The sequence below is a fragment of the Brugia malayi genome, assembly GCF_000002995.4.
Source record: "Brugia malayi strain FR3 genome assembly, contig: Bm_v4_ChrX_scaffold_001, whole genome shotgun sequence".
Classification (NCBI taxonomy): Eukaryota; Metazoa; Nematoda; class Chromadorea; order Rhabditida; family Onchocercidae; genus Brugia; species Brugia malayi.
In genome coordinates this window covers 17,954,132-17,978,550 of record NW_025062479.1, presented here as the reverse complement: position 1 = coordinate 17,978,550, position 24,419 = coordinate 17,954,132, and the positions used below count along the sequence as shown (strand labels likewise).

The following is a 24,419-nucleotide window of genomic DNA, read 5'->3' as shown; positions in this document are numbered from 1 at the left end:
AAGTTTTATCATAATCATATTGAAAAACAACAGATATTAATAGTGAATTGCCTTGTTTCATTTAACCTGATGATTCCGGTGGTAAATTCATCCTTAGCTGAAAATATGTCCAATTCTCGTTTGTGCAGCGGATGAATTGACGCTCCGGAGATACCGTCCGGAACCAACTCTACCACTGCTATCTGCACTCATCACGGCATATGGTGAATCAAACATTTGTGGGCTGACGAGTGCATACCCATAAAACCTAAAAATCATCGTTGCTAATATACTTCAAGAAGTGCACAGGTTTGAACTGTAAGTTGTTTTAATATCGTCCATTGCGGAATTTATAAATCTTATCAAAATAAGCAGCAAAATTAGATTTGCAACTCTCATAATTTTTGAATTTATTTAAGCAAACAAATTAAGTTCGAAGGTTTCGCAAAATATTAAATTCGTCCTGAAAAGATCCGAAGAAAAAAATGGGATAATGGAAAGACTAAAATTGAACAGTAAATTTTAGTCTTATTGTGTTCAACTTGAGGATCCAACTTCAGATTTTCGATTTTCGATCCAATTAAGTTGGATTTAAAGCACAACAGGTTTTTGTTGCAAAGAAAGGAAGAATGGCAAGTTTTATCACAATCAACTTAAAAACAACAAGTATCAACAATGAATTATCTTGTTTCATGTAAACTAAGGATGAATTTACCAATGGTAAATTATGTCCATTCTCGAGTAGATGAATTGACGCTTCGGAAATTCCAAACAAACTAATTGAAGTAAACATGACAGCCAATTTTGAAACTAAACTAGAAATTTCTATGAACTAAAAAAAAATTGAAAACATGGAACAACATACCCGGAATCAATCCTGTAGGGTTGATCATAGTAACGCTTTGAGGCCTGATAATAATATGGATTTTCATCTGTTGACCAATAAATTGATTGTTCCTCCATGTGTCGGACTGGTGGTGTCTAAATCTCAATAAGAAACTTGAAATTCTAATTTAACTACCTTTCAAGGAATAGAATAGAATCATATTTGCAAGACAGTGTACAATCTTAGCTAGTCGAAATATTCTTCCCATTTAAATAATTGAATTTTTTTAACTGTTATAAAGTGCCATGGCTATAATAGATTAACGAAATGAAATCATCTGCAGTTGATATTCAACGACAAAAAACCATCAGAAAGCAATCAGCTAACGACTTCCATTTTTGAAACATTTGTCTTCATTGCAAAAGGTTAGTCGAAGTATCGAGAATAAATATTTAAGCTTTATTCACTGCTCTAGAACAAAATACCTGGAGTTGTGGACTGACCAATGTTCGTTGAGTACCATAGTTGTTGTCTTCGCACAGTACAATGGTTGATGTGCTACTTGTGGGCTTACGACATGCCGCGTACAAGAAACTGAATCATAATCAAGATTTTTACTGAAGTTAAACAATACTGAGTAAGATGGAAATATCAATTACTATGAGTTTAAAAATGAAAAAGGATTCTTTTGATTTGATAATGAACTACACGGAAAGAAGGAATTATACATTAAGGAAAGTGCAGTTTCTCTTTGGTAAATACGGATTTAAATCATGGATTATCAATTGACTGCTAGTTTTCGAACTCTCTTGAGCATCAAAAAATCTTGCATTATTCAGAACGGTGAATTCTGATCATTCTATCCAATAATCCAACCAGCTTTTAAATAAAGACGAAAAGCTAGAAAATCGCTGGCTTATGACTTTTGCTTGGAAATATAGATGCATTTGCGCCATCAACAAGAGATATGGTGCACTGAATGTCCGGTTAATCCTGACATGTCGGCATTTCAATACAATTTGCTATCTGCTCGCAATATAGGTAAAAAACAGGAAACTTTTGATGTTATATCGTTCTTTTCTATAGCTAACAATATGAAAAGTTTTTCCAATCAATCAAAAGAAGATTGAAAATCAAACCTGACAATAGCAAACGTAGAACAAAATGTACATATAACACAAGCAGTGGAAGCACAAGCAGTTAGTATCAAAACTACTTCAATAATTACCCAGTGAAATCCCTCAACTGTAAACAATACCGCCGCCTAAATTAAATACACAATATAAAATGGATGCCAGTCTTTATTAGGTAACAATTATCTGAAAGTTACATTGAGATACGTAAAATTACACCGAATTTCTAGAAATATTTGAAATTAGAGGAATAAATACCAGGAAGTAGGTATTGGATATGGCGTAGCTAACCATAAACAAAGCTACTGATGCAGCTATCACATTTAGTGTTGTCACCGAAAGTAACAATGCAGGATAGCATAATGATAATACCTAAATGGAATATTTATTCATAGTATATTAAGATCATGGAAATGAAAACTCTTACAAAAGTGGTGAATTTTTGATATCAGATGATTTCCAAGGCTGACAAGTATTTTAAAAAGGAAAAAACATGACTGCCTCAGTAATTTTAAAAGAGGAAAAGGCCTAAGTGGCTACCTGCAAAATGGAAATGCCGAACACCAATAGACCATTACCCATGTGGAAGAAGGGAATTTCGACCAGCGATTCAGAAAAAAGCCAATAAACGAGTGTGAATACAACGTTACAACCAACAAGTACTACACCATAGAACATATTGCCCAGAAACAATATTAGGTGCATGCCTTAATTTATTGATATTATTGGTCCTATTAGATGGCTGTAATAGTGAATGACAACAGACAGACGATATGAATTTCAAACTCATTTCTATATCAAATATCATCTACATTGCTACTTTTATTAACTGTAAAGGTACTATTCAGTCTCTACTTTCTTCTGGTGGCTCCTACATATCAACTATCCTTACATAAATTTCCTGCCAAAATTATGCTTGTTTTTCGCAGTTTTGTGCGCTGTGAAAGTGCCATGCCCCCAATTTACTTAAATTTTAAAAGCTCAACTAAATAACTGAATTTCAATTTTTTGCAAAATCAACATAACAAGGAAGTCAATGCCAACATGTGGAATACTTTACTGCTTGACGATATCGCTGTTTCAATGCGCGGCCATATATGATAACTGAAAAAAATCCCGTGAGAGTTTCCAAAAATAGGATCTGAAATAAAAAATAAATTTATATTTAGCGCTTCAATTTTATAGAAAGAATGAAGTTGGAAACAAAAACCTTAGCTTGAAATATGCTCTCCAATTCTGAGCATCCTTTACTTCCACTTAATTTAAAAGATAAATTTCTGGCTATCTTGATATTGTATCATTCTTTACATCAATTTGCTATCACTCTCTGCAAAACCATGGTAGAATTTTTCATCATTATGGATGTTGAGATGAATAATTGTGTCGTAAAGACTAACCATAAGCTGCACACTATATAAAACTAAACGACCAAGAAATGCATCTTGAGGACCACGGATAAAAGCAGGATAAGTTGCGGACTGATATGTGAGATTGATACTTGAGCACATCTTTTCTAGGGCGCATGTGAAACAGATGAATCCAAGCAGAAAATGAATTGATAAGTGCGAACTACAACAAAAAACGAACCGATTATTTGATATGATAATATCAATATGGTCAATAACAGACGCACTATCTTTTCAGTCCTACAATCATAAAAATATTCCCAGGATGTTTTAAGGACCTGATACAAGTAGACCTAGAAACAATTTCTCCGATATGACACTTCTGTTCAATGAAGAACTTTAAAGTAATGAACAATTGCAAGCAGAAAAGGATCCATACGAAATTAATCTTATGAAACATATGAGTTGAACCAGTAATCATTTTAAAAATTACCCAGAATGCGTTATGTATAATATGCCTGTAGCAAACAACAAGACAGCAAGCCACATTAAATCAGCACCAATATAATTTGCATTCCAGGGTACATCAATCAACCCAAGTACCACTAATACCAACAATAACATTCCCCAAATGAAGTGTAACAATCCCAGATATCTACAACAGTCACTGAATCTTCTTAGCCCATTTGAAACTAATTCAACTAGCTTCTTTAATGTTTTTAGTTATTGAACGACTTCGAATAATGATCTTTTATTCCTAAATCTTTTCAATTTTTAGTTTTCCCGAATGTTAATGTCAACTTCAACTCTTTCTGCTCATCTTTCAGAATAGAGAAAATTTTTTTATAATATAGTTCATTTATTATAGCTCCAAACTAATTAGGAATATTATTCCAATCGAAAATATGTTTTAAAAAACGTGAACATGTGGGAATTGACAATTACAGCTTTAAAAATGCTGCAAGTAGACCTGCTCTGCAAAGAAACATTTCTTCGGATCATCGAATCTTCGTCATAATATTCGTATTGGATACATTTACTACCTTGAACAGCAGACAGCAAATTTAAACCAAAAAGCAGAGCAAACAAGACCACCAAAAATCCTTCCATGATGATAATCAAGTAAGTTCGATCTACTGTGCCGTAGACTGATAGTGCTGTAATTTGGAATAACAGTAACAATAGAACAAAGTGAAGAATCAAAATCTTTCCGCAAGAAGAATTATGTCTGCTTTTGTATTGAATTTATTAGAAGTAGCGTCTTGAGAAAGATATTTGTTGAATGAAAGGATAAGACATCACAGATTAAGACTTCAAAATTTGTTTACTCTCCGTTGGTTACTTGCAGGGAAAAACAAAAAAAAAAAATATTGTAAAACAAGGTGATGGAAAGGTAGAAAGACACGAAAACACTCCAACTCACGGTAACGAGAAAAGCGAGACTAACTTTGGGTTCCATTTCGAGGAACTGAGCCTACTGCTCTCCATATCTGAATATCATCATAGTAATATGGGTACATTTCAATATCTAATGATTTCAGGCACCAAACTGCTGCAATCACTGACATTCCGATCGCAACCTGCAAATCTATTCATTTTATTAATTACAAAATAAATTTCTCGCGTCTGACATATTAAAAAAATCCATGTGGTAATGATGAAACATGGTTGAAAAACCGAGACACATACATAAATCATAAATTGAGGGACAAAAAACAGCACCTTATAATTAGCCGCCGATTGTTTACTAATGATAGCCGAATGCAAATCAACTATTGCGCTGACAATTGTCAACAGTGCAGCAATGTGATCAAGAGCGATCAACACAAATAGGCCTTTATTTGATACCTGAAACAGCAAGTACAGTTGACTTCAGAACTAAAAGTGTAAATGAAAACCTTTTTCAGATTACTTGCAACATCCTGGTTTCAGAAGTCTACGTTGTGCTTGCTGGGAACAATCAACAACAATACTAACGAAAACTAACCAACTGATGTTCGTATTCGACCAAGACAGCTAGAGCTAGAGTACATAATGCCGAAAACAATTTTATCGCAGCCAAAACAGTAAGGCCCAGGCGGTTCGCACGATACTTTTTATTCTGGTCACGCTATAAATTATACGACATTTCAACATTGCAGTTTCAAATTCTTATAAACCCATCAAAAATTATTCCTCTTTTTCCCGAACAAGCACAGATATTATTAGGATTATGTTTCCAGCAAAAGTCAGATCAAGAAACGGTATAAGACTCATATAAAAAGCTCCCTTAAAAAGCCTAGAACAGCTGGAAATGAAAACAATATTCGTAATAGTTCTGTCTTCGATGAAATAATTTTAAGATCCAGCAAGTATAAAGAAAGATATCTAGCAACCAGTCACCGAGTACTGAGGCCAAGTGGGTTGGCTGACGACGATAAGACGATCCAGAAGTGCTGCAGCGACAAACGCTGCTAAACAAGCGGTAATTGGTACAAAGATCATAAGAGAACAGATGACCAGTTTGGTCGTGAAGTTCTCACTAACTTCACCGTTCTGCATTTCATTTTGAAGATTGGGCTGCTCCTGCATCAGTGCACTATGCAGATGCACTATCTGGAAAATACTTTATTCTTTCACAGACTTAAGTGCTAAAATCAAGACTTGAAAAGACTGTAAAAAGGCAATTTTTTTTCTCCTTTTCTGTAATCCTAAAGCCCTTTTCAAAAGCCTTTTTCAAGGCTTTTTTTCTAAACATCCCTTGAGAAATTCCATGACACCGATTACCCTGAAAAGCGTAACGCAGTAGAATGCTGTAGAATAGATAGCAACAGCAATTGATACACAATGCACTGTCTTTGCCACAACAATTCCATGATTCCGAGATAAGGTATAGAGGCCTACTAAGCCAGCAAGTACATAAATCCAGTTTAGCAGCCGTAGATCAATCCTTCTGAAACATAGCTTTGCGAAATACATCCAGTAATTGAAGAACGACAGGGTCAAGGTCGTTAAAACAGAGAGTCGAAATTTTAAAATTTATTTCTTTATACAGTTCTTTAAATATTTAATTTCCCATACAAAAGAAACACTTTTAATGACATAGTGTCATAAAATATCAACATTCAATTGTATATTATTCGATGAATATTGTCATGAAATAAAAAATATAAAATACTCGGATTATTTACCGGTAATTGTTGAGAGCAACATTCCAAAATTGACTCGCAGCAAGACCTACAGCGGTAAGACCCACTATGATCAATATTATATTACAGGTCTGGAAAAATGCCTCCACAATTAGAAAATGAATAATCGGTTCCTACTTTTTCCATTACATTCTAGATATGTGAAGTGAAGTGTGTTAGAATGGTGTAAGATGTACAACTAACTGTCATACAATATACTTAGAGAAAAAAATGAGAAATCAAAAATGCGAACTGAAATTAAAAGGTGCGATATAACATGTACAGCAATCTTCATCTATTCGTTCCAGCTAAAACTTATTTCCCGATTATGGAGACTGATGATGTTACTTGGCTTTTTTATAAATATGGAGATTGAGAATGCCAAAATCTTATTTTTTAAAACGTAAACTTTAACTGTAAGACAAAGGTATTTTGCAACTCACTATTAAATCATTTAAATGTATGGACCTGTATTTGGTAAAAATACGTTGAGCGCGCCGTCATTATTCCAGAACTGCGGTAAACGTGCAAAATAAATTTGCTGATTTATAAAATGAAATAGAACAGCAAAATTTATCGGTGGCGAGTAGTTAAAACAGAGTAATAGTGATAGTAGTAGTACATTAACAGACACAATAGTATTATGTATGGTAGCAACAGTGGTATCAGTGATAAGTAGCAATAAATATTATAATATCTGGAGGATTTGAAGTAAAAAATAACGAGCAGTTGAGTTTCCGGACCTACAAAGCATAGATCTTCAAGGAATTATGCCAATGACAGAAATGCTTCAAGTGAAGGTACAACAAACTGACATTGAGATATTACAATATTTCGAATTATCAATTTTAATTCATTATTTCGCAATTGATTCCGGGTTATAATAAAAGATATTAAACAAGATGGTGGGTTTGTGTTGTATGATAAACTGAAGTAACTGATTATTTGGAGATATGTAAACTATAGATATAAAGTAAGGTAAAATTTATAATAGAACATGAAGAGCGCCCTAGAAGAGTAGTATAACCGTATAAACAGAAAATCAAATACCAAACTTGCCTGCTAGACAATTTCTTATTCAAAAAACTGTGACTTCTATCTTGAAAAATCCATAAGTGATAAAATCAAAAATTTTGGTAAGGTGCTATTTTGTTGTTGGTTTCGTGTTATTGCTTATTTCTTCTTTTAGCTCTGCTGGATACTGAAGTGAAATCGCATCACCTCATTACTCTTTCATTTCCCCATTTGACCAGTTTTTTCATAGCATAAACTTTGCTGGTGAATACCAGACATCAAAGATTAGCAGCAGATAATCGTGGAATTAAGCGTATAATGATTTTATTAATTTGGCTTTACCATTTCTATTGTTGATTATTATTACTGTCGTTCTGACATGCATAGTATTAGAGGTAATATCGCTTTATGTGAGAAATGAATAAAAGAAAACAAGCCAGTGACCTGGCCAATTTTTTTTATAGTAAGCGCTTCAGCAGTTTGAATTATTTGCGTAATCCGATCTTCCTTAATCAATTTATACAGAACAATTTTAAAAAATTTTTAAACAGAAAACACATATTAATCAAAAACTTATGGAAAAGTTTTTTTTTTTTTTTTTTTTTTTTTCACAATTCAAATGGAGAATAGAGAGATGATAAAACTGCAAATAGCAACATCAATACGTACATTAAGGGATTTGAGAAATCTAAAGAAATGAATCTCTTATGAAATAAATCTCACGGATTAATTTCTTGAACTTCTGCTTTAAATTTTCTGATTAACGTATAAAAGTTATGGAAAGAACGAGGTGGAAATGTAATAGGTTGTGCAATAGATTTTGATATTATTGTGATATTATATGATACTATCCGAGCGTATAAAAGGTCGCAAGATTAAATGACAATCTGGCCATTCACTACTGTCCTTTCGAAAAATTTTGGGCTTGATAACTGATGGTCAAAGATGCAGTAAACAAAACTAATCGCTTTTTTGAATGTAGACGGGTGCAGATAAGCATGCAGATAGATCGGTTTCAACTAATTAGCAAAGCAAGCAAGTCCTCCTTGCTAAATAATAATTCCTTTAGTATCTATTAAAAACATTCCCATTTTAAATGAGTGACACTAGACTTTGTGTATATCTCTTGTAAAATAGTTAATCATTTCCAATATTCCATAAGAATCTAATTTTTAAGAATTACTTGGAAAATTATTGTTTCATTCGGACCTCTTCCTACACTTAGCAAAGTGTTTCGCATGTGATCTATACAATAAATGGATTAATTTGACTGATATTAAAACCTGAATGTGTAATTGTCTCATTTGCTTCAATAATAGTAACTTGCTATTTGGCACTTTAATATTAGAATCAGCAGCCTAAACATTTAGCGCCTAAATAGTGAGCTTTCCCACCGGATAGCGCATTTGTACAAAATATAGTCTGAGCGCCAAATCATTGAAGAGAGTGATAACAAATACCATTTAACTATTACTACCCGCTAGTAACGTTACCGAAGAGAATAGGGTTCAAATGCACAGAAATAATAATAAAAGCGTTTAATTCCAAAAAAATTTGTATTTATTCCTTTTTCCTGCTTAGTGATTACTTTAGCTTCCGCAGTCCACTGTAATTTTAAGTGAAATGAAATGAAGAAGATAGCACTGAGAATTTTGAGAGTTATGTATTTGTAATGTAGCAAACTGTTTTGTGAGAGCAATTTTATAATATCCTGTACTTCATGGAATGGAAGGAGTCACAAACAAAATGAAAGGAAGACGAAAAGAAATGATTCGAAAAAATGAGAATGGAATGTTTGTCATTTAAGTTCCTAAAATAAAATAAAATAAAACCAGCTACAAAGATTTTTTAGAAAAATCTTTATCTAACAAGCATAAAGTGAATGAATAAATTAATCAAATAATTAATACAACTTATTGCGATTAAAATATTTATATTGCTGAGAAACAGCTTGAAATAGGAAAATGGCTGACATTTATTTGGTCGCGCTTATTATTAGGAGAATCATTAGCTGTTACATAATGTCAAAATAACAAATTAACACCGACATCTCTTTTTCCATCTGACACCTCTTCAATCATCCAAATATCAACAGTATCGAAGTTGTTTTGCTGTTAATTTGGTTGATGATTACGTACAAACATATTGATAAGGCATAATATCAGTGATAAGCAACATAAAGACTTCAGATACAGTAAAAGAGATTCGACAAATAATTTCGAAGTCTGTTGCTCAATTAAACATTGAGAAAGAATCTAACCTATTTCTCAAAAAATTAAAATAAGTAAATCTGTTGTTGTTGCTATTGCTGATGACTGCTGTATAAATCATATAATAAACATTATTATATTAGTGATAAAGAATTCTAAATATTGTAAAACTAGCGAGAAATCAGTAAATGAGTGAAAATCTGTCATGTTACGATAAGCAAGTGGTAAGGAACTACATAATGGACGGTAAGAATAGCAAGTTCACAAACAGACAATAAAATAGACACTTGAAGAGGCCGAAAATAAAATAGACATGTAAACAGGTGAAATAGATAATGCGCAGAGGAGACAGTGTTGTCCTTGGAGGAGAATTTCCACAAATGCCGATAATCAAAAGATGAAAGCACTATATGTTGTGTTCAAAACTTCTTTAAATGAAAAGGAAAGAGTAAAATCTGAGCAAAAATTTATGGAAGGGAGCCCAACCGTAAATATCTAAAATGCGCCGATGTAACCATAAATGAGATGAAACATTGGAGCAGCAACGAGTCACACGGACACAATGACTGTTGCCGCAACGACTAAATGCAAATTGAATGTGGAATGCACCTTCAAATATTTCATTCTATTCCTAATTTAAACAAAGAAATGTTACTATTAGACTGTTCCCAGTAGGCTCGAACCATTAATTTTTGATTTTGCCATATATTACTCGGAATATATAACGTTTGTAAAGCCCAATTCTAAATGCGTATTGACCGATAAGGTGATGCGATAGTTTTTACAAAAACAAGTGTGACAGGCCTGAGGAGTTTCAAAAAGTTAGGGATTTATCAGCATGCAGCAAAGTTTCAAATGGTGATTTAATCACTACTCAAAGCATTTATTCTAATAAAACTTTGAAAAATGTGAGTAGGAAAGCATGCAAAATTGTTGAAATCTAAAGTGACCTTTTCTGAGATGCAATAAAAGTGGTTTCGGTGATTTGACATAATTCTTGTTTGCTTTCTCTACATTTCAGTAGGTTATTTCAGAACTCTAGTCGTAATATATTCCTCTATATCCTTTTCTGGGAGATCATAAAAAGATATAGCATAATATGATCACAGATATGATTAAACAATAATTACAGTACCAACGGGATTTCATTGACTTCAGCGAGATTTGAATATGAATTTTCGTGAATCTCAAAATTCGTCTTATGCTGAGATGTATAGTTCTTTACTATTTAATTATCAAATCAGAAAAATGGAGCCTAAAATCTGGCAGTAATAATGAATCGATCGGTACCAAAAAAGAGGAAGCTTGAAGTTTTTGAAATTCTATAAATTAAAAGGAACAGAAATCATCATTCTGATTACTATTGTTACGCACTAATTATTACACATAATTACAACGTCCAGCAACAAATTTTACCAGAATGAAAAGAAAGTCTGGGAAATACAAAAGCAGAACTAGTAAAAGTTCATTATCGTAAACTTCCATAAAATACTAATAATTTTGGATATGAGAAGTTTCAGTGAGGTTATAAAAACAATTCCCTTCTTCAAAAGAATTAAAAATAAACTTTCAACATTAGTGCTGACAAATCGAAACCAAAATCATAAAATGATTTTTATAACCTCACTATGTGATTCCGAGGATAGGAAGACATTTCTTAAGATAGAAAAAGAGTAACAATATTTTGAAATATTACCAGAATTTATCACGAATTTGGGGTGCAACTAAAATTCATGATCCATAACAGATTTTAAATGAATTTGCAGTCTGCTCTTCAAAATTTCCGGATTTTTCTTTAAGGTTTTTTGACATGAAGTTTCTTAGACAAATAGTATAGATTTATAAATACATGATTAGATATTTTCTTTCAAATTTATTCCACATTACTCTGCATCAAAGGTAGTCAGTTGGTAAATTGCCTGTAAATTAACAGTAGGATAGCTAAATAGGATACATAGGCAATTAATCCAAAACAGGAAAGAGTGGAGATTAAAACTCATGGCAATTACTAAAGTCACTAATTGGTCGCATACCGCGTTTCGTAGTTATTCGACTGCGCTTGCCAAATAACACAATGGCAAAAACTGAAATATTTCAACTACTGCATAAATGGAGACACTTAAGCCCTAAAGACCTAAAGAAGTTCGTTCTCCAATGACATAATCAATGGAAGCTGAGTTGATGAAGGAAAGTTACTTCACTGATTCATAGCTACCAAGCTGAGACTGAAACCGAAGTAAAATAGGTTAAAGACATGAGTCTACATTTTAATGACAAATATACCGAAGATGTTGATAATATCAATGAGAATGAAAGGAAGAATATTTTCAAAATAATATATTACCGAGATTTCTTATTTGCGACTCTCTGCAATATTCATTTTTTGTTATTATTGAAATAGCTGTTTGTTTCAGGCTAATTATTATTTCTATTACTTCTGGTCTGTTACTCACAGGCAGTTGAAATCACAGTTGTGGACAATGATAGGTGGCAAAATATAACGAAATGAGAAATCATCAAGCAAACATCAGATTGGAGCAAAAACATTCTCGCTACAGATGCGAGGGGGAATGACTCCGAGCTTTGCAAATTGTGAATTGTTCTTCCAACTGATAATTTCAGAAATGTTTGCTAGAAGGATTATGCAATCCCGACTGCCCTCAAAACCAGTATTTATTGCATCATATAAACAGAAGTAAGTTGATACAAACATATCGACATGACACGATATGGCATAATATCAAGTCGCAATTCACTTCCGATTACAAATATTTATATTGCTATTTCCGAATAACTGCTTCTGAAAATATTTTTAAAGAATAAGCCACTCACCTGTAAACATATGACCTTTTCAGAAATAGGAGAGACACTGAGAGACAGAAATGGGATCGAATCACGCAAGCTAACAAAATGGTTAATAAATGTAGAGAGAGTAAAGTAACAGCGATCTGAAATCTGGTCCAACCATTTGGAATAATCGATGAAGGACAGATAGACAGAGAAGCACTGTATCTGTATTTGGGAAATGCTGCAGCAATGATTTAACATGAAAAACTTGAAAGTAGCGGTGGGTTCGTCATTTTCCTAAACAAGAAATTGATTATTTTGTTGAATAATGCTTCCAATATTGAAATGGCAGCAACTTATCTGTCCAGGGTTTTGGGAAGATTTCAGGGAAAATTCAGTCACATGAAAGTTGAAATGCTTTTGACCGATGTTGTGAAAATATAGGCATGTAATTAAACAAAGGATAGACACCAACCAATATCCTAACTTCTTCCATTTCTTGATGGCAAGAAAATCTATGTTTGTCAAACTTTTATTTTGATAATTGGAGACAACCAAATTCCATTAATTTATATCATCCCGAACAAATCATCACTATTTATTGCACTGCAGTTCGTATCCCAGAACGGCTGCTTGTCCTTTTATTCAGAAAGAAAATTCGAATTAAAGAAAGGGATGCGAACGATAAACGTACGATGTAACTGGGACGAAATTAATGAGGTCTGCAGAGATCAACTGTTGATGAAAAGAGAACTACGTGCTTCAGCTAGCTCACTTAAGCAAATAAACTTGACAAAGTACAGGTAATAGAGAGGAAATTGAAATTTGATCATTTCCCCTTTTTCTCATTCATATAGCTACTATTGATAAAGATATGAATATTATTATTATTACAATTAATAACTGCTAAATAAGTGGATTGTAAGTAACCGCGAATTGGTCCTCTACTCTCGTTGTTTTATTGCTTGAAAGTGGTTTAAATTTGGTATTGTAGTATTTAGATATAGAAAGATCCATCTCAAATATTAGATAAGTTACAAAAAAAATTAAGCGAAGGGATACAGATCAGAAGACGACTATGTGCATCACTTCAAAAATGTGCCAACCGATTACATTGGAAGACTCTATCGTTTGTCACAACTCACCATAACGATTCGCTTCACTTTTCCATTCAAGTTACATTCTCTTCAGGGTAATGAAAAACGGAGCTGAAAATAGTTCTTCAAAAAACATAAAACCAGAGAAGTCACTAAAGAAGGCAGCGCTGCTTGATACAACAAGGGAAGAAGTCTCAGACTTAGCATCAATACGAGAACCTGAAGCGCAATCACCGGTGAAGTCCGGAACAGTGGCAATGACTGGATAAAAACTTTCACACCAATTATGCTTTCAGCCAATCAGGACATATATATTCGTTGAATTTTTCAATATTTTCAATTTACTGGTGATCCTCTTTCAGCATTGTAAAACACACCTATCATTAGGGGAGTGAAAATATTAAAATTCAATGATTAGGTTCAAGAAAAACAGACGCCAAAAGAATAGCAAAAGGACATCGTCACGCAGGTACAGTCCGTTTTAACTTATAAGTCAAGAAAATTGCAAAATGATTTGTTATTCGGTCATATTTTGTTAGAATAAATAACACCCGTTTAAACAGTTCATAACTCATAAAGCAAGTTCAGGAAGGGCATCTCGTTTCATAATATTGCCGTGAAACTTAATTCTCTGCTTTTAATCGGATGTGTGACTTCAATGAAGCAAAATACATTTTTGATAGGTGTATAAAACTATACTTGAAAATACTTCCAGACGAACTAGAACTTTTATTATAATATTCGTCTTACTAGTTACAGATCGATCTGGAAGTTGGAACAGAACTGCAGCAACTAAGTGGCTTTACTAGTGTACTTCTCCGACTATACTCGACTAGCGATCGAGCACAGTCAATAAAATATCAATAAAATGTGCACAAATCGGGGGTAGTAAAATTCAACATTGAAATCAGGTAAGAAAAACTTGAGGAAATGCATTTTCTATTTTCGAAAAATTTCTACCAATCGGGAATCGATAATCGATGCACCAATAAGCAAAAAGATAACAGTTTCAACCCTAATCCCACTACTCTAATATTCTCAAATTCCATTACTGAATATTTTCCAATAAGTGTTTGACATGCGGCTTCATATATGAATGTTATGCATGTATTAAATGCGGGTGCTCAAAGTAACTTTTATACAAACTATAGTGCAGATATGAAAATGGAATACGAAATTTCACATCATCATACTGATATTGTCTTGAGAAGAAATAACACAAAGAAATTTGAATATGGTTCGACAGGGAAAAAAGAAGACTGAACATATATGAATCTGAAAAAGAATAATATGAAAAAACTGGAACGGGGGAGGAAGAACAAAAGAAGTGTTTGAACCTGTTAGCATATAACCGCACCGGATGACTCCCAGTTTCTGAAAGGATTCTTCAAACTGAGACTCGTCACAGTTAAGACGACCCGCACCAATTAAACAATAGGATGCTGGTGTAGAAAACAATTTTTGCTTTTCAAAACGACCTATTAAATATTTGCTTGAGCTTGTTCTAAAAATGTAAAAATATTTTAAGGGTCTCAATCGAAGTATTTGAGCCTACCAGATTATTTATTATATATACTCCACGTGACTGCGTAAGTTATAGCCAAAAGAAATGAAAATGCACTGTGCTTCGCAAATACTGAAACCGTTTTAAATCCTGAACACAAAGTGGGGTACATTCAACGAAAGAAATCCATTCAAGTTCCAAAGGCTGTGTTAACAAAGTAGTGGAATATATTCTAATTTTTCTTAATACAAATCTTAATCCTCCTGTACCATGACTCAATCACCTGAGGACAATCTAAAAGCAACTGATACAAAGATAATCAAATAATTGATTATTCTTTACACTTTCTCATTAAGTGCATGTCAACATAATTGAAAGAAGACAGGTGTAGTCAGACGATAATCGGTAAAACTAGGAAAAGACAAAAACATAAAATCGTTGGAGAAACTTATCTGCACTTAAAAATGAGTCAAAAATGAGATTCCGTAGGTAAAACCCTATCGAACCTAGAAAGCAACACTCTGTGATCAGGATAAAAGTTGTATGGAAGCAGCTATCACAGATAACTGAAAACATGTCACTGACAGCGTTGCTATTGGTAAGCAAACATATGAACAAAATAAAATAACTAAGAAACACAAGTCGAAGTTTTTCAGGTTCCTCTGAAATACAAAGTTCTTTCTATCTTCCTATTTATTAGTCATAATCTATTATAATCAAGAATAGAGGTAAGTACTTCGACCTGATTGAATTTAAGTTGCAAGGAGTCAAAACGGGCACCGCTGATTGATTGAAAGCATGAAATAGTTGTACACGTATATGTGATGATCATTTCGAAACGAAATTATCCATAACTACAATTCGAATACTTAAGTTTGCATGCTCCTTGCACATATATCTACAGTAGAAACTAATCTGCCCCATTTTCGTCCCAAGAATAATAAATAATGCTTGAAACTAACGATAATTAAGAATATTGTGTAACTTTAAGATATTAAACAATTTATTCGCAGTGCCTATCATGTATCTCTCTCCAATTCTAAAAATGCATGTATAACTTCTACTGTAGAACAGCAAATTAACATCTGCAAACTTTAAACAAAACTGATTAGTCAATTTAAGAAAACTTATTCTATGCTGCTTTGATGCATAAGACAAGGAACAAAAACAAAAAACGTAATTTTAAAACAGCTTGCTTATTCTTATTGGGCTCCGTCCCTTAAACAAATGATAACCTAATCAGTACAGGATGGAAAAGAAAAGACGAATAGATTTCTAAACATCATAAACATGACATGAGCAAGTGGTATTAAGAAGACAGAAGTTAAAAACTGCTTGGAACTCTTCGTTAATAATATAAAGATCATTATCACACAATAATACTGATAAACAGCTTAAATTAGCAGTGAAATGCCATTCTTTAGCAGCAAAAACAGTGAAAAACAGTTAAAAAGATTGAGATTACCAGAGAAATAAAATCTATTTCTCTGTTAACAATAGAAGAAAGGAAACATTACTCCTTCTCCACTGTTTTCTATTTTTCCACTTCTACTCGTAAAAATATTTGCTGAGTAGCAGGCATATCCTTAGAAGCCTATTCCATTTCACCATATGTATGACCAACTAGAATGAATTAGCTCAGTTAAAAGCAAATTTCACAAAGAGAAGAAATAGAAATATGAAATGTCGCAATAAATAACTGCAAAGCGAAAACAGAAACATTTCTGGAAGTCTTTTTGTATCACTGAGCTCATATTGATCGAATTACTATTTCAAATTTGCCAAAATAGGATGACATTTGTAGCATGCAAATGAATAACAAAGTTCTATTGATTTATTATCAGTGTGCTCATCTGAGTTTCTCAGGAAATAGAGAATAGACCTTTAATAGGACATGCAGCACTGGAGTATAACTGCTGCGTAACCGCAATAGAATTTATTACGAATTGCAGGAGTTAGTTTTTGACTGAAAGTTATTCTAAACTACTGTGCACTACTATAACCATAAAGACAAAATAAAGTGCATAAAAAACATTTATTACACCTTGTTATCCTTCACATTTTTAGAAATAATTAATATTCAAGTGAGTGATGTTAGATTTGTTTACGTACCTATGACAAAAACCATTTATATTCGCTCTCGTAATGATGCAGTACTCTTATTTTACTGAAAAAAAAAAAAAAAACTAAGAACAAGCAACCAAGCAAATTTCGCTTAATACCTAGTACACCATCCAAATTTTACAAAGAAGCAATAAGGCATTGCGAGCAGCATCCTCATGAGCAGCCTCTTCGGTATTCCCACTTCCGTGACATACCTTGAAATCAATTTCTATTGAATTTACAAATTAACACATCAAGTATGAAAAAATAAGAATAGGCACAAGATTGATACTGCAATATTGTTGTGAAAATACGCGTATAAAGTTAAAACTTACGATAGGCTTATCAATTCCAATCGAAATAAGTGAAAAATATTGATCACCAATTCCATTCGAAGTCTAAACCACATCACGCTTAACTTGTTACATCGACAGTGAACAACCTTTAACCTAGTCTTATTTCTCCAACCAGTTCAACACCAATTAATTCATTATAACTGTCATACAGTATATCCAAAGCATCGCATACACTGAATTCTTTCCCTTATCTTGATTAATGGACAAAACGTATACCACAGGAAAATCGGTATAATTGACTGAAAATTTGTAATGTTCCGCTATAGATTCCAGATGATATCTAGCAGCTGAATATGCTGTGGATGACGACATCTCATTCAGAGATAACTGCTCCATCTGACGATCCATCAATAAAAACCCGTCATTCTCGGCTGAAGAAAATTGAGAAATACCTTCTGGCTACTCTAATATTCAAACATCAAAAAATAAATAAAACTTAATCAACAATTTATATCCAAAGGATTTAAACATGAAAATGCAAACATTCATGAAAAGCTTTTCGATCCCAACAAGGCCCGTTTCTGAATAGTTAATTAAAAAGAAACGCTATTAGGAAAGTAAAACTCTATTCAAAAATTTAAACATTCGGAAAAGCAATAATCTTCGTACTGATATAATCTTTCTACAAATGTAAATCATATTTTCAGATTAATTATAATACTTTTTTCCCCTATTTTTAGCGAGTGGATGATGTTACAGTATTTGAAAAAATCTTGAGCCATTTCAGCAATTTCTTTCTTCTCAACTTCGGTTAGCCATTTTTTCGAGTCACGGCCTTCTAAAATATACAAATCAGAAAGTTAAAAATTTACAGGAAAATCCCTAAATTGCATTGCAGAAGAACAAACAAACTTTTGCGAATCTTGTTGACGACAACTACTTCCGATTTCAATGGTGTTATCAAGGATGAAGGGTAGTTGCTGTCATCTGCAATAAAACGAATGTAAAAGGAGAAAAGAACTAGTATATCATATATTTAAAACTCTAGTGGTCAGATCCATCAATAAAAAGCTCAGAATCAAAAAAAAAAAAAAAAAAAAACGGCAAGCAACAAATAGAGGATACAGAGCAAAAGGCTAAAACATTTTTTTCCTTCTTCATTACTGTATATCTTTTTTCAGCTTCACTCTTATTCACTTCTAATGATTTCATTGCATTCATACGAAAGACCATTACAAGATCGCTTGATAAGCACAGAAAATTTTATGACGGTGTGCGGTTCCACATTGTATATGTATACGTCCATTCATAGCCATCTAAAGATTTCCAGTGCTTGCCACCAAATATCTTCATAAACTTAATCCTAACCCAATATTAACTAGCAATGGCGCTGTGTTCGACATGGCTGGAAGCCTCATAAAAGTCGGTTAAGCTTGGATAATATATAAGTCACTACCTCCATCAGAAAACGTTCAAAATTCCGTAAAAATGCTCTACAATTAATGTAAAACAAAAATGCTCAATTTCTGTAAGCGAACGGAAAAATAAAACTAACCAGGTGGTGGACAGGCACTAACTTCATTACTGAAAGTAACACGACGCTTTGGCTGAGGAGCAGCATGTCGTCTTGCATCGTCATTTTCTTTATCACTAATACTATAAAATTTTTACTTGTTGAATATAATGTCATAAATTAAACACATACTGAAAATGTGATGTATATGTAAACAATGAGCTAGACAGGACAACAAGAACACCATGTGTCACAATTTTGTTAAACTGAAATTATGAAGAGAACATGCGTTATAGACGATTGAATTTAAAAATCACTCACTCTCCAAACAACTATTACTACTGACAACACAATGTTATTTATAAAAAAAAATCAAGCTTCTGAATTCTATAATGCTGAACCATCTCTCAAAATGACAATAGGACCGTGTTTCTCTTTCAATATAAGAAATAACATAGTGCAGCCAAAAACTTACCTCTTAGTTTCAGCAGCAGTGCTACCACAGACATCTTTTTGTTCACCGGCATACAAAGTCCTATCAACGTCAGCGAAAGCCATAACTTGTGATCCCATAGACGCAGTCACAGATAAAGTAACTTCTGAGACTTTCTCAATATCTCCTGCTTCATCTTCCTTCTCACTCATTTGTCGCACTAATTTTTCCCCTTTTTCAAGCTCGAACATGTCTACAACTTTCTGATTAATCTGTATTATTTCTGGAAGAGGTTTAAAACCGTAATTACAGTGAAAATGAGCACAGCTTGATAACACCAAGAACGACCACTCCTATTTAAAACCATTTCTAATGAAGGTTAAACTAAATTCAGTTGTTTTCTCAAACTTATTCTATCAGAATAAAAAAAAGATAATTCATAGTCCATTTTAAGGTCATGTAGTATAATAAAATCTATACCAATATGCGGTCGCTGCACATATTCCTTAGCTTTTTTCTTTAAAAGACTTTTTCCAGGTTTCGGCATCGGCTTTACATATCCAATCCTTGCTAGCACTGCTTCAGCCGCAGCACGCTTCGCAAGTTTTTTATTGGGTCCTATACCTTCACAACGAAGGCCATCATCGCAGATCACCTGTAATGTATATAACACTTCAATACGAAAATGTAATTCTGTTAGGACTTAACCATATAATATCATATCCAAAGCAAACCTCCATCACAAATTCTTTATAACGACTTTGTCCACGCTCAGCAACAAGTTGGAATTTTGGTTCATTTTGCTTACGGGCTTGCATAATCTGCATCAAACGACTGACTGGGTTAATTTGATGACCATACTCCGGATTCATTTTCATATCCTAAAATTTGCAATAACAAAAATGAAAATATACTTGATTATTAAGCTCGTAATGGACTGCAAGATGCGAAAACTAAGAACTGAAAAGAATATTGATGAACTCAAATATAGAATTTAGAAAGATAAGCACTCATAAAATGGAACTTAGTTTTAACTTTTACGTAGCATTACAAAACAAAAATTAGACAATTTCCAAACTAGAGAAGCATATTCCAACATTATTACAATGATAATTATCAAATACCTTGCTAATCGTCCTTCGTTTAAGTTCCTTTGGTGCTCCGATTTTTTTCTGCGATTTCAACATTGCAGCAGCGATAAAAATTGGAGAAGATTCTACACAAAGTAATAAGCCAATGTTTAAAAATTAATAAATCTTCGGGTGAAAAACAACAATTACTTTTATCAAATAACAAGTATTATAATTCTTAAAGCAAAATCATAATTACTAACCAACAGACTGTAATTTAGTTAGCATCAGTGAGCAAGCATTTTGTTTTGCAATTTTCTTACTGCTTCCTTCACCATCCGCAGAGATAACCCGCTCTGCTGAGATAAGTTTACAGCGTAATAAGTAGTGCCTGTCATGAGCTGGTCCTTCCTCTTTCAAAACCTATAAAAATTAAGCAACTCCAACATCTGAGGTAGTAGGAAAGATAATGAAGACTTCATATGAGACAGTAATGAAAAAAAATTACGAAAAGAAAAGAAAAAACTATCAAAAAAGGAATCACTTTTTGCCAACAAATCACCTAACTTCGGAAGGCAAGCTGTTAAATTTCAGTTATTTGTTGCTGGATACAAAATATGTGACAGTGTCATGAGAAATAATCGGAAAGCTGTTGTGAATACAAATAAGGATACTACGGAAAATGAAAATCTGCATAATTTGTTACCAAAAACTCGACATTCATGCGCATATGAAGAGCACATTCGTGTATTTGAGAGATAGAAGACTTTGGCTTTCCATTGCGTACTGTTGTTATAACTGATTTTAAACTATCTTTTCTAATGCTTTCGCATCCAACCGTCGTTAATCCTATAGCTAGAAAAAACATTCACGGTAGCTGCTCTTTTTTCAGTTTAGTTTATGCCTTTGTTCAACCTTAAAATCATATGTAGATAAGGAACATAGAAATAATGGAGGTAAATTTTAGTCCAAAGAGACACTGTCCATAAAAAAAAGATAAGAAAGTAATGTAAAAAACGGTAATGGTTATTGATTATTTCGAGATAATGGTTTACTGACTGCTAGTTCTATTTAACATTTCAGTTAATCCTATGGCTGGTTACTAAGATTACGGATGATTAAACGAACAATCAAACTCCTATTTCTTTCAGAGAAAACTCTAGCTGTTTGAAATAACAAATTTCCACAAAGTTTAACAATGTTGGCTTCTTTATAAAAAGCGTTTCAATAATGCCATCTACCTAAAAAAGTAATCCGAAAATTTAATTGAATCATGTTACAAGTTCTGCTGGTAATCAAACGAATAACTGTTACCGTTCTTTGACCCACTCATTGTTTTGTTTTTTGACTGTGCCTCCGACGTAGCCAAATAAGGTCCAAGATAAGAAAGAGCCTAGAAGTGCAGTAGCAGATTCTTAAGCCCGAATTTTAAATAAGGAATACTCCATGTAAATATTCTAAATAGAAACATGAAAAGTTAATATATAGTTAGTAAAAGTATTGCTATAAATATGTTGAAATACCAAATATAGAAAAAAAAACACACCTCATTAGCAGCACTGTTTTTTGCCCTCTTCTTCGTGATTCCCTTCCCAATAAACTCTGGGAAATCTTTACTTAATATCAAACGAACCTGAAATTCAAGTGAGAAATTGAACTTGAACAAAGAATATCCTGAATAAGCGAATATCCCACATTTGTTCCCGCTTTTCACGGCTAATTCTTTATTTTATTCATAATCAAACTTTGGACAAAATCAAAACAGTAAACAATAATACTGTTTCGAAAATAAAGACTCCAACTAAAAAAAAGAAAAAAAGAAACTCGTCCATTTACCTTGTGAAGTTGTGAATGCGGTCGGTAACGATGAAAAAATGAAAATCGCGGAGGAATGATTGTAGCCGGTGGCCGTATCATAACTGGTAGTGGTTGCAATGTTGTAGGGACACGTGGTTGTCCAAATACTACTCTAGGCGGTGGAAGAACCAAGAATTGATCATTAATTACTGGGATAAAGGGAGCCCTTATGAGTGGTCTGCAATGGTTTCAGAGTAACTGTTAAGAACACGCGGAAGAAAAACAGTTATTTCTACAACGGGGATTATAAGATAAAAACAGCAAGTAGTGCTCGATATTCACGGAAAGCTTTACAATTTATTTGCAAATTTAGAAATCACAACTTAAGAAATTTATAAAATGAAGTAGAAGTCCAGAAACTACAACGCATTACAGCAAAATAATTGGATAACCAACTGCACTGGCAAACGGGTTAATGGATGTGGTGGCGTTGGGCATATCGGCACTGATTCGTCAATGAATTTGATCTCAACTCCAAGTCTTCCTGCGACATATCTGAGTAGAACTGTTGGATTTTGAAAATCTGAAAGAAATACAATTTTCTACAGTTCCCTTCGAACATTTTCACCCAATTATTTAGAACCATTAAAAAAATTTAAAAGAAATATTTTATAAAATAGTAGAGGAATACTTTCTGATAAGAAGCCAATTATTCAACAGTTTGGTTCTTATAAGTTTACCATACAAAAATAGCAATAACTAAATCACGTCTTATTCAGTCTACGATTATTTTAAACAATAAATACAGGAACAGAAAAAATGCAAAATAATTCCTAGCATTCATACAAAGTACGATCTAACAACATTTAATAAGCACTAATCTTACCACTTCTGACTTTTTTTGAAGAGACCTTATCTGGTGGCTTAGGCAAAATGGTTCCATTTAAGGCAGTTTCAGCAGCTGACTGTTGAGCTTTCTTGATGGATGCTCCCTTGCCATAAAATACCTGAAAATTTTCTGCAAAAATACAGAAAGTAAAAAGTGATGTAAATAAGAATAATTCAATTCTATACAATACAACTACACTATATAAAGAAAGAAAACACTTACCTGATCAGGGGTAAGTACAAGTGAAACGGTGAATTGTTTTTTGTGAGCTGGTCCACTTTCATCCATGAGTTTGTACTCATGCCTGATCTAAAGTATTTTTCCAATACCAACGCTTATATTCTTCATTAACAATAATTTAAAAAAAAAAAAAAAAGACAAATTGATTCAATTAATACATTAATCCATTCATAACACTAATTAAAATTATACTGGGAAATACGAATGCGATCAAAAAATTTAATCGATACCTCCCTTAACCTTTTCTCGCAATTCAAACTTGTAACATACACTTGCTACAATTCGGAAAAAAGCTAACTTTGTTGTAGCGAGCGAGCTCCGCAATGCGACACATTGGGGTCCTCTGGTGGTTTGCATCAATTTGTGAATAGTTATAAACATATTTTGTGGGAGAAATTTCTTCTTCTAAAAAAAAATTATTTGCAAGCATGACAACTCTAAGGAAACGGCAGATGGAGTAAAAACATTTGCCGCATAGGCACTCACTAAAACAATATCAAAATTAGGTGAAGATTTATTTCCAAATGAGCAAAAGCAATATTTGCATGAAACACCCTGGCTCCATTTCCACTTGATTTACAACGATGCCCAATAAGACCCAATTAAAGGATGTTATATTTGAGAATAGCACAATTTTAATATATAATTAACATAAAGACCTGTAAACTGCTGTCCCCACCACTTTTCTCGATTAACCACTGAAACATCATTGGCACTGCCATTTATTACACGCTGCGCACCTGCTCCCTTCATACAATTGTCTGCTGGTGATGAGGATTGCTTTTAGACAACCTGAACAAAAAAAGTGGTATAACTGCTTACACGTCATTTGCATGACTAGAGCTATTCACGAGAAGTCGGAAAGCTAATTATATTAAGATTTTAGATTCAGGAAACAGTTTGATGTTGGAACAATGTTAACAGCACGTTTCGTAGATACGAATTCCAATCTCAAAGGAAAACGCCAACACAAAGGAGCCATACTTTCTAGAGTCATTAACAATAAAGCACAACT

At 33.2% G+C, this 24,419-nt stretch overlaps 3 protein-coding genes across 5 annotated transcripts; 1 reads left to right on the top strand and 2 right to left on the bottom strand.

Moving 5' to 3' along the window:
* Nucleotides 1-93: 93 nt before the first annotated feature.
* Nucleotides 94-6,955, bottom strand: Bm5263 (Uncharacterized protein; the record flags this gene model as incomplete). Of its 3 annotated transcripts, XM_043075259.1 has the most annotated exons (17): nt 94-247; nt 845-960; nt 1,291-1,399; nt 1,945-2,069; nt 2,197-2,310; nt 2,479-2,645; nt 2,983-3,079; nt 3,336-3,507; nt 3,778-3,939; nt 4,255-4,441; nt 4,732-4,864; nt 5,007-5,132; nt 5,272-5,394; nt 5,667-5,879; nt 6,051-6,216; nt 6,455-6,543; nt 6,920-6,955. In XM_043075259.1, 17 exons carry the CDS (start codon nt 6,953-6,955, stop codon nt 94-96), a joined length of 2,289 nt encoding a protein of 762 aa, XP_042931193.1. The 3 variants fall into 3 exon arrangements, with proteins under 3 accessions (XP_042931193.1, XP_042931194.1, XP_042931195.1); XM_043075260.1 differs by lacking the exons at nt 6,051-6,216; nt 6,455-6,543; nt 6,920-6,955 and having other exon boundaries at nt 5,667-5,855; XM_043075261.1 differs by lacking the exons at nt 3,778-3,939; nt 4,255-4,441; nt 4,732-4,864; ... (4 more) ...; nt 6,455-6,543; nt 6,920-6,955 and having other exon boundaries at nt 3,336-3,446.
* Nucleotides 6,956-13,137: 6,182 nt separating this feature from the next.
* Bm9559 (Uncharacterized protein) lies at nt 13,138-13,828 on the top strand (the record flags this gene model as incomplete). Its single annotated transcript, XM_001898027.1, has 2 exons — nt 13,138-13,265; nt 13,654-13,828. 2 exons carry the CDS (start codon nt 13,138-13,140, stop codon nt 13,826-13,828), a joined length of 303 nt encoding a protein of 100 aa, XP_001898062.1.
* Nucleotides 13,829-17,285: 3,457 nt separating this feature from the next.
* Nucleotides 17,286-24,157, bottom strand: Bma-stau-1 (Uncharacterized protein; the record flags this gene model as incomplete). Its single annotated transcript, XM_043075258.1, has 20 exons — nt 17,286-17,381; nt 17,502-17,564; nt 17,739-17,893; nt 18,184-18,300; nt 18,375-18,449; nt 19,018-19,118; nt 19,451-19,661; nt 19,889-20,063; nt 20,143-20,289; nt 20,533-20,624; nt 20,742-20,901; nt 21,185-21,333; nt 21,793-21,871; nt 22,025-22,111; nt 22,315-22,513; nt 22,732-22,858; nt 23,162-23,282; nt 23,387-23,473; nt 23,703-23,809; nt 24,064-24,157. The coding sequence occupies 20 exons, from the start codon at nt 24,155-24,157 to the stop codon at nt 17,286-17,288; spliced, it is 2,442 nt and encodes an 813-aa protein (XP_042931192.1).
* Between the last annotated feature and the right edge of the window lie 262 nt (nt 24,158-24,419).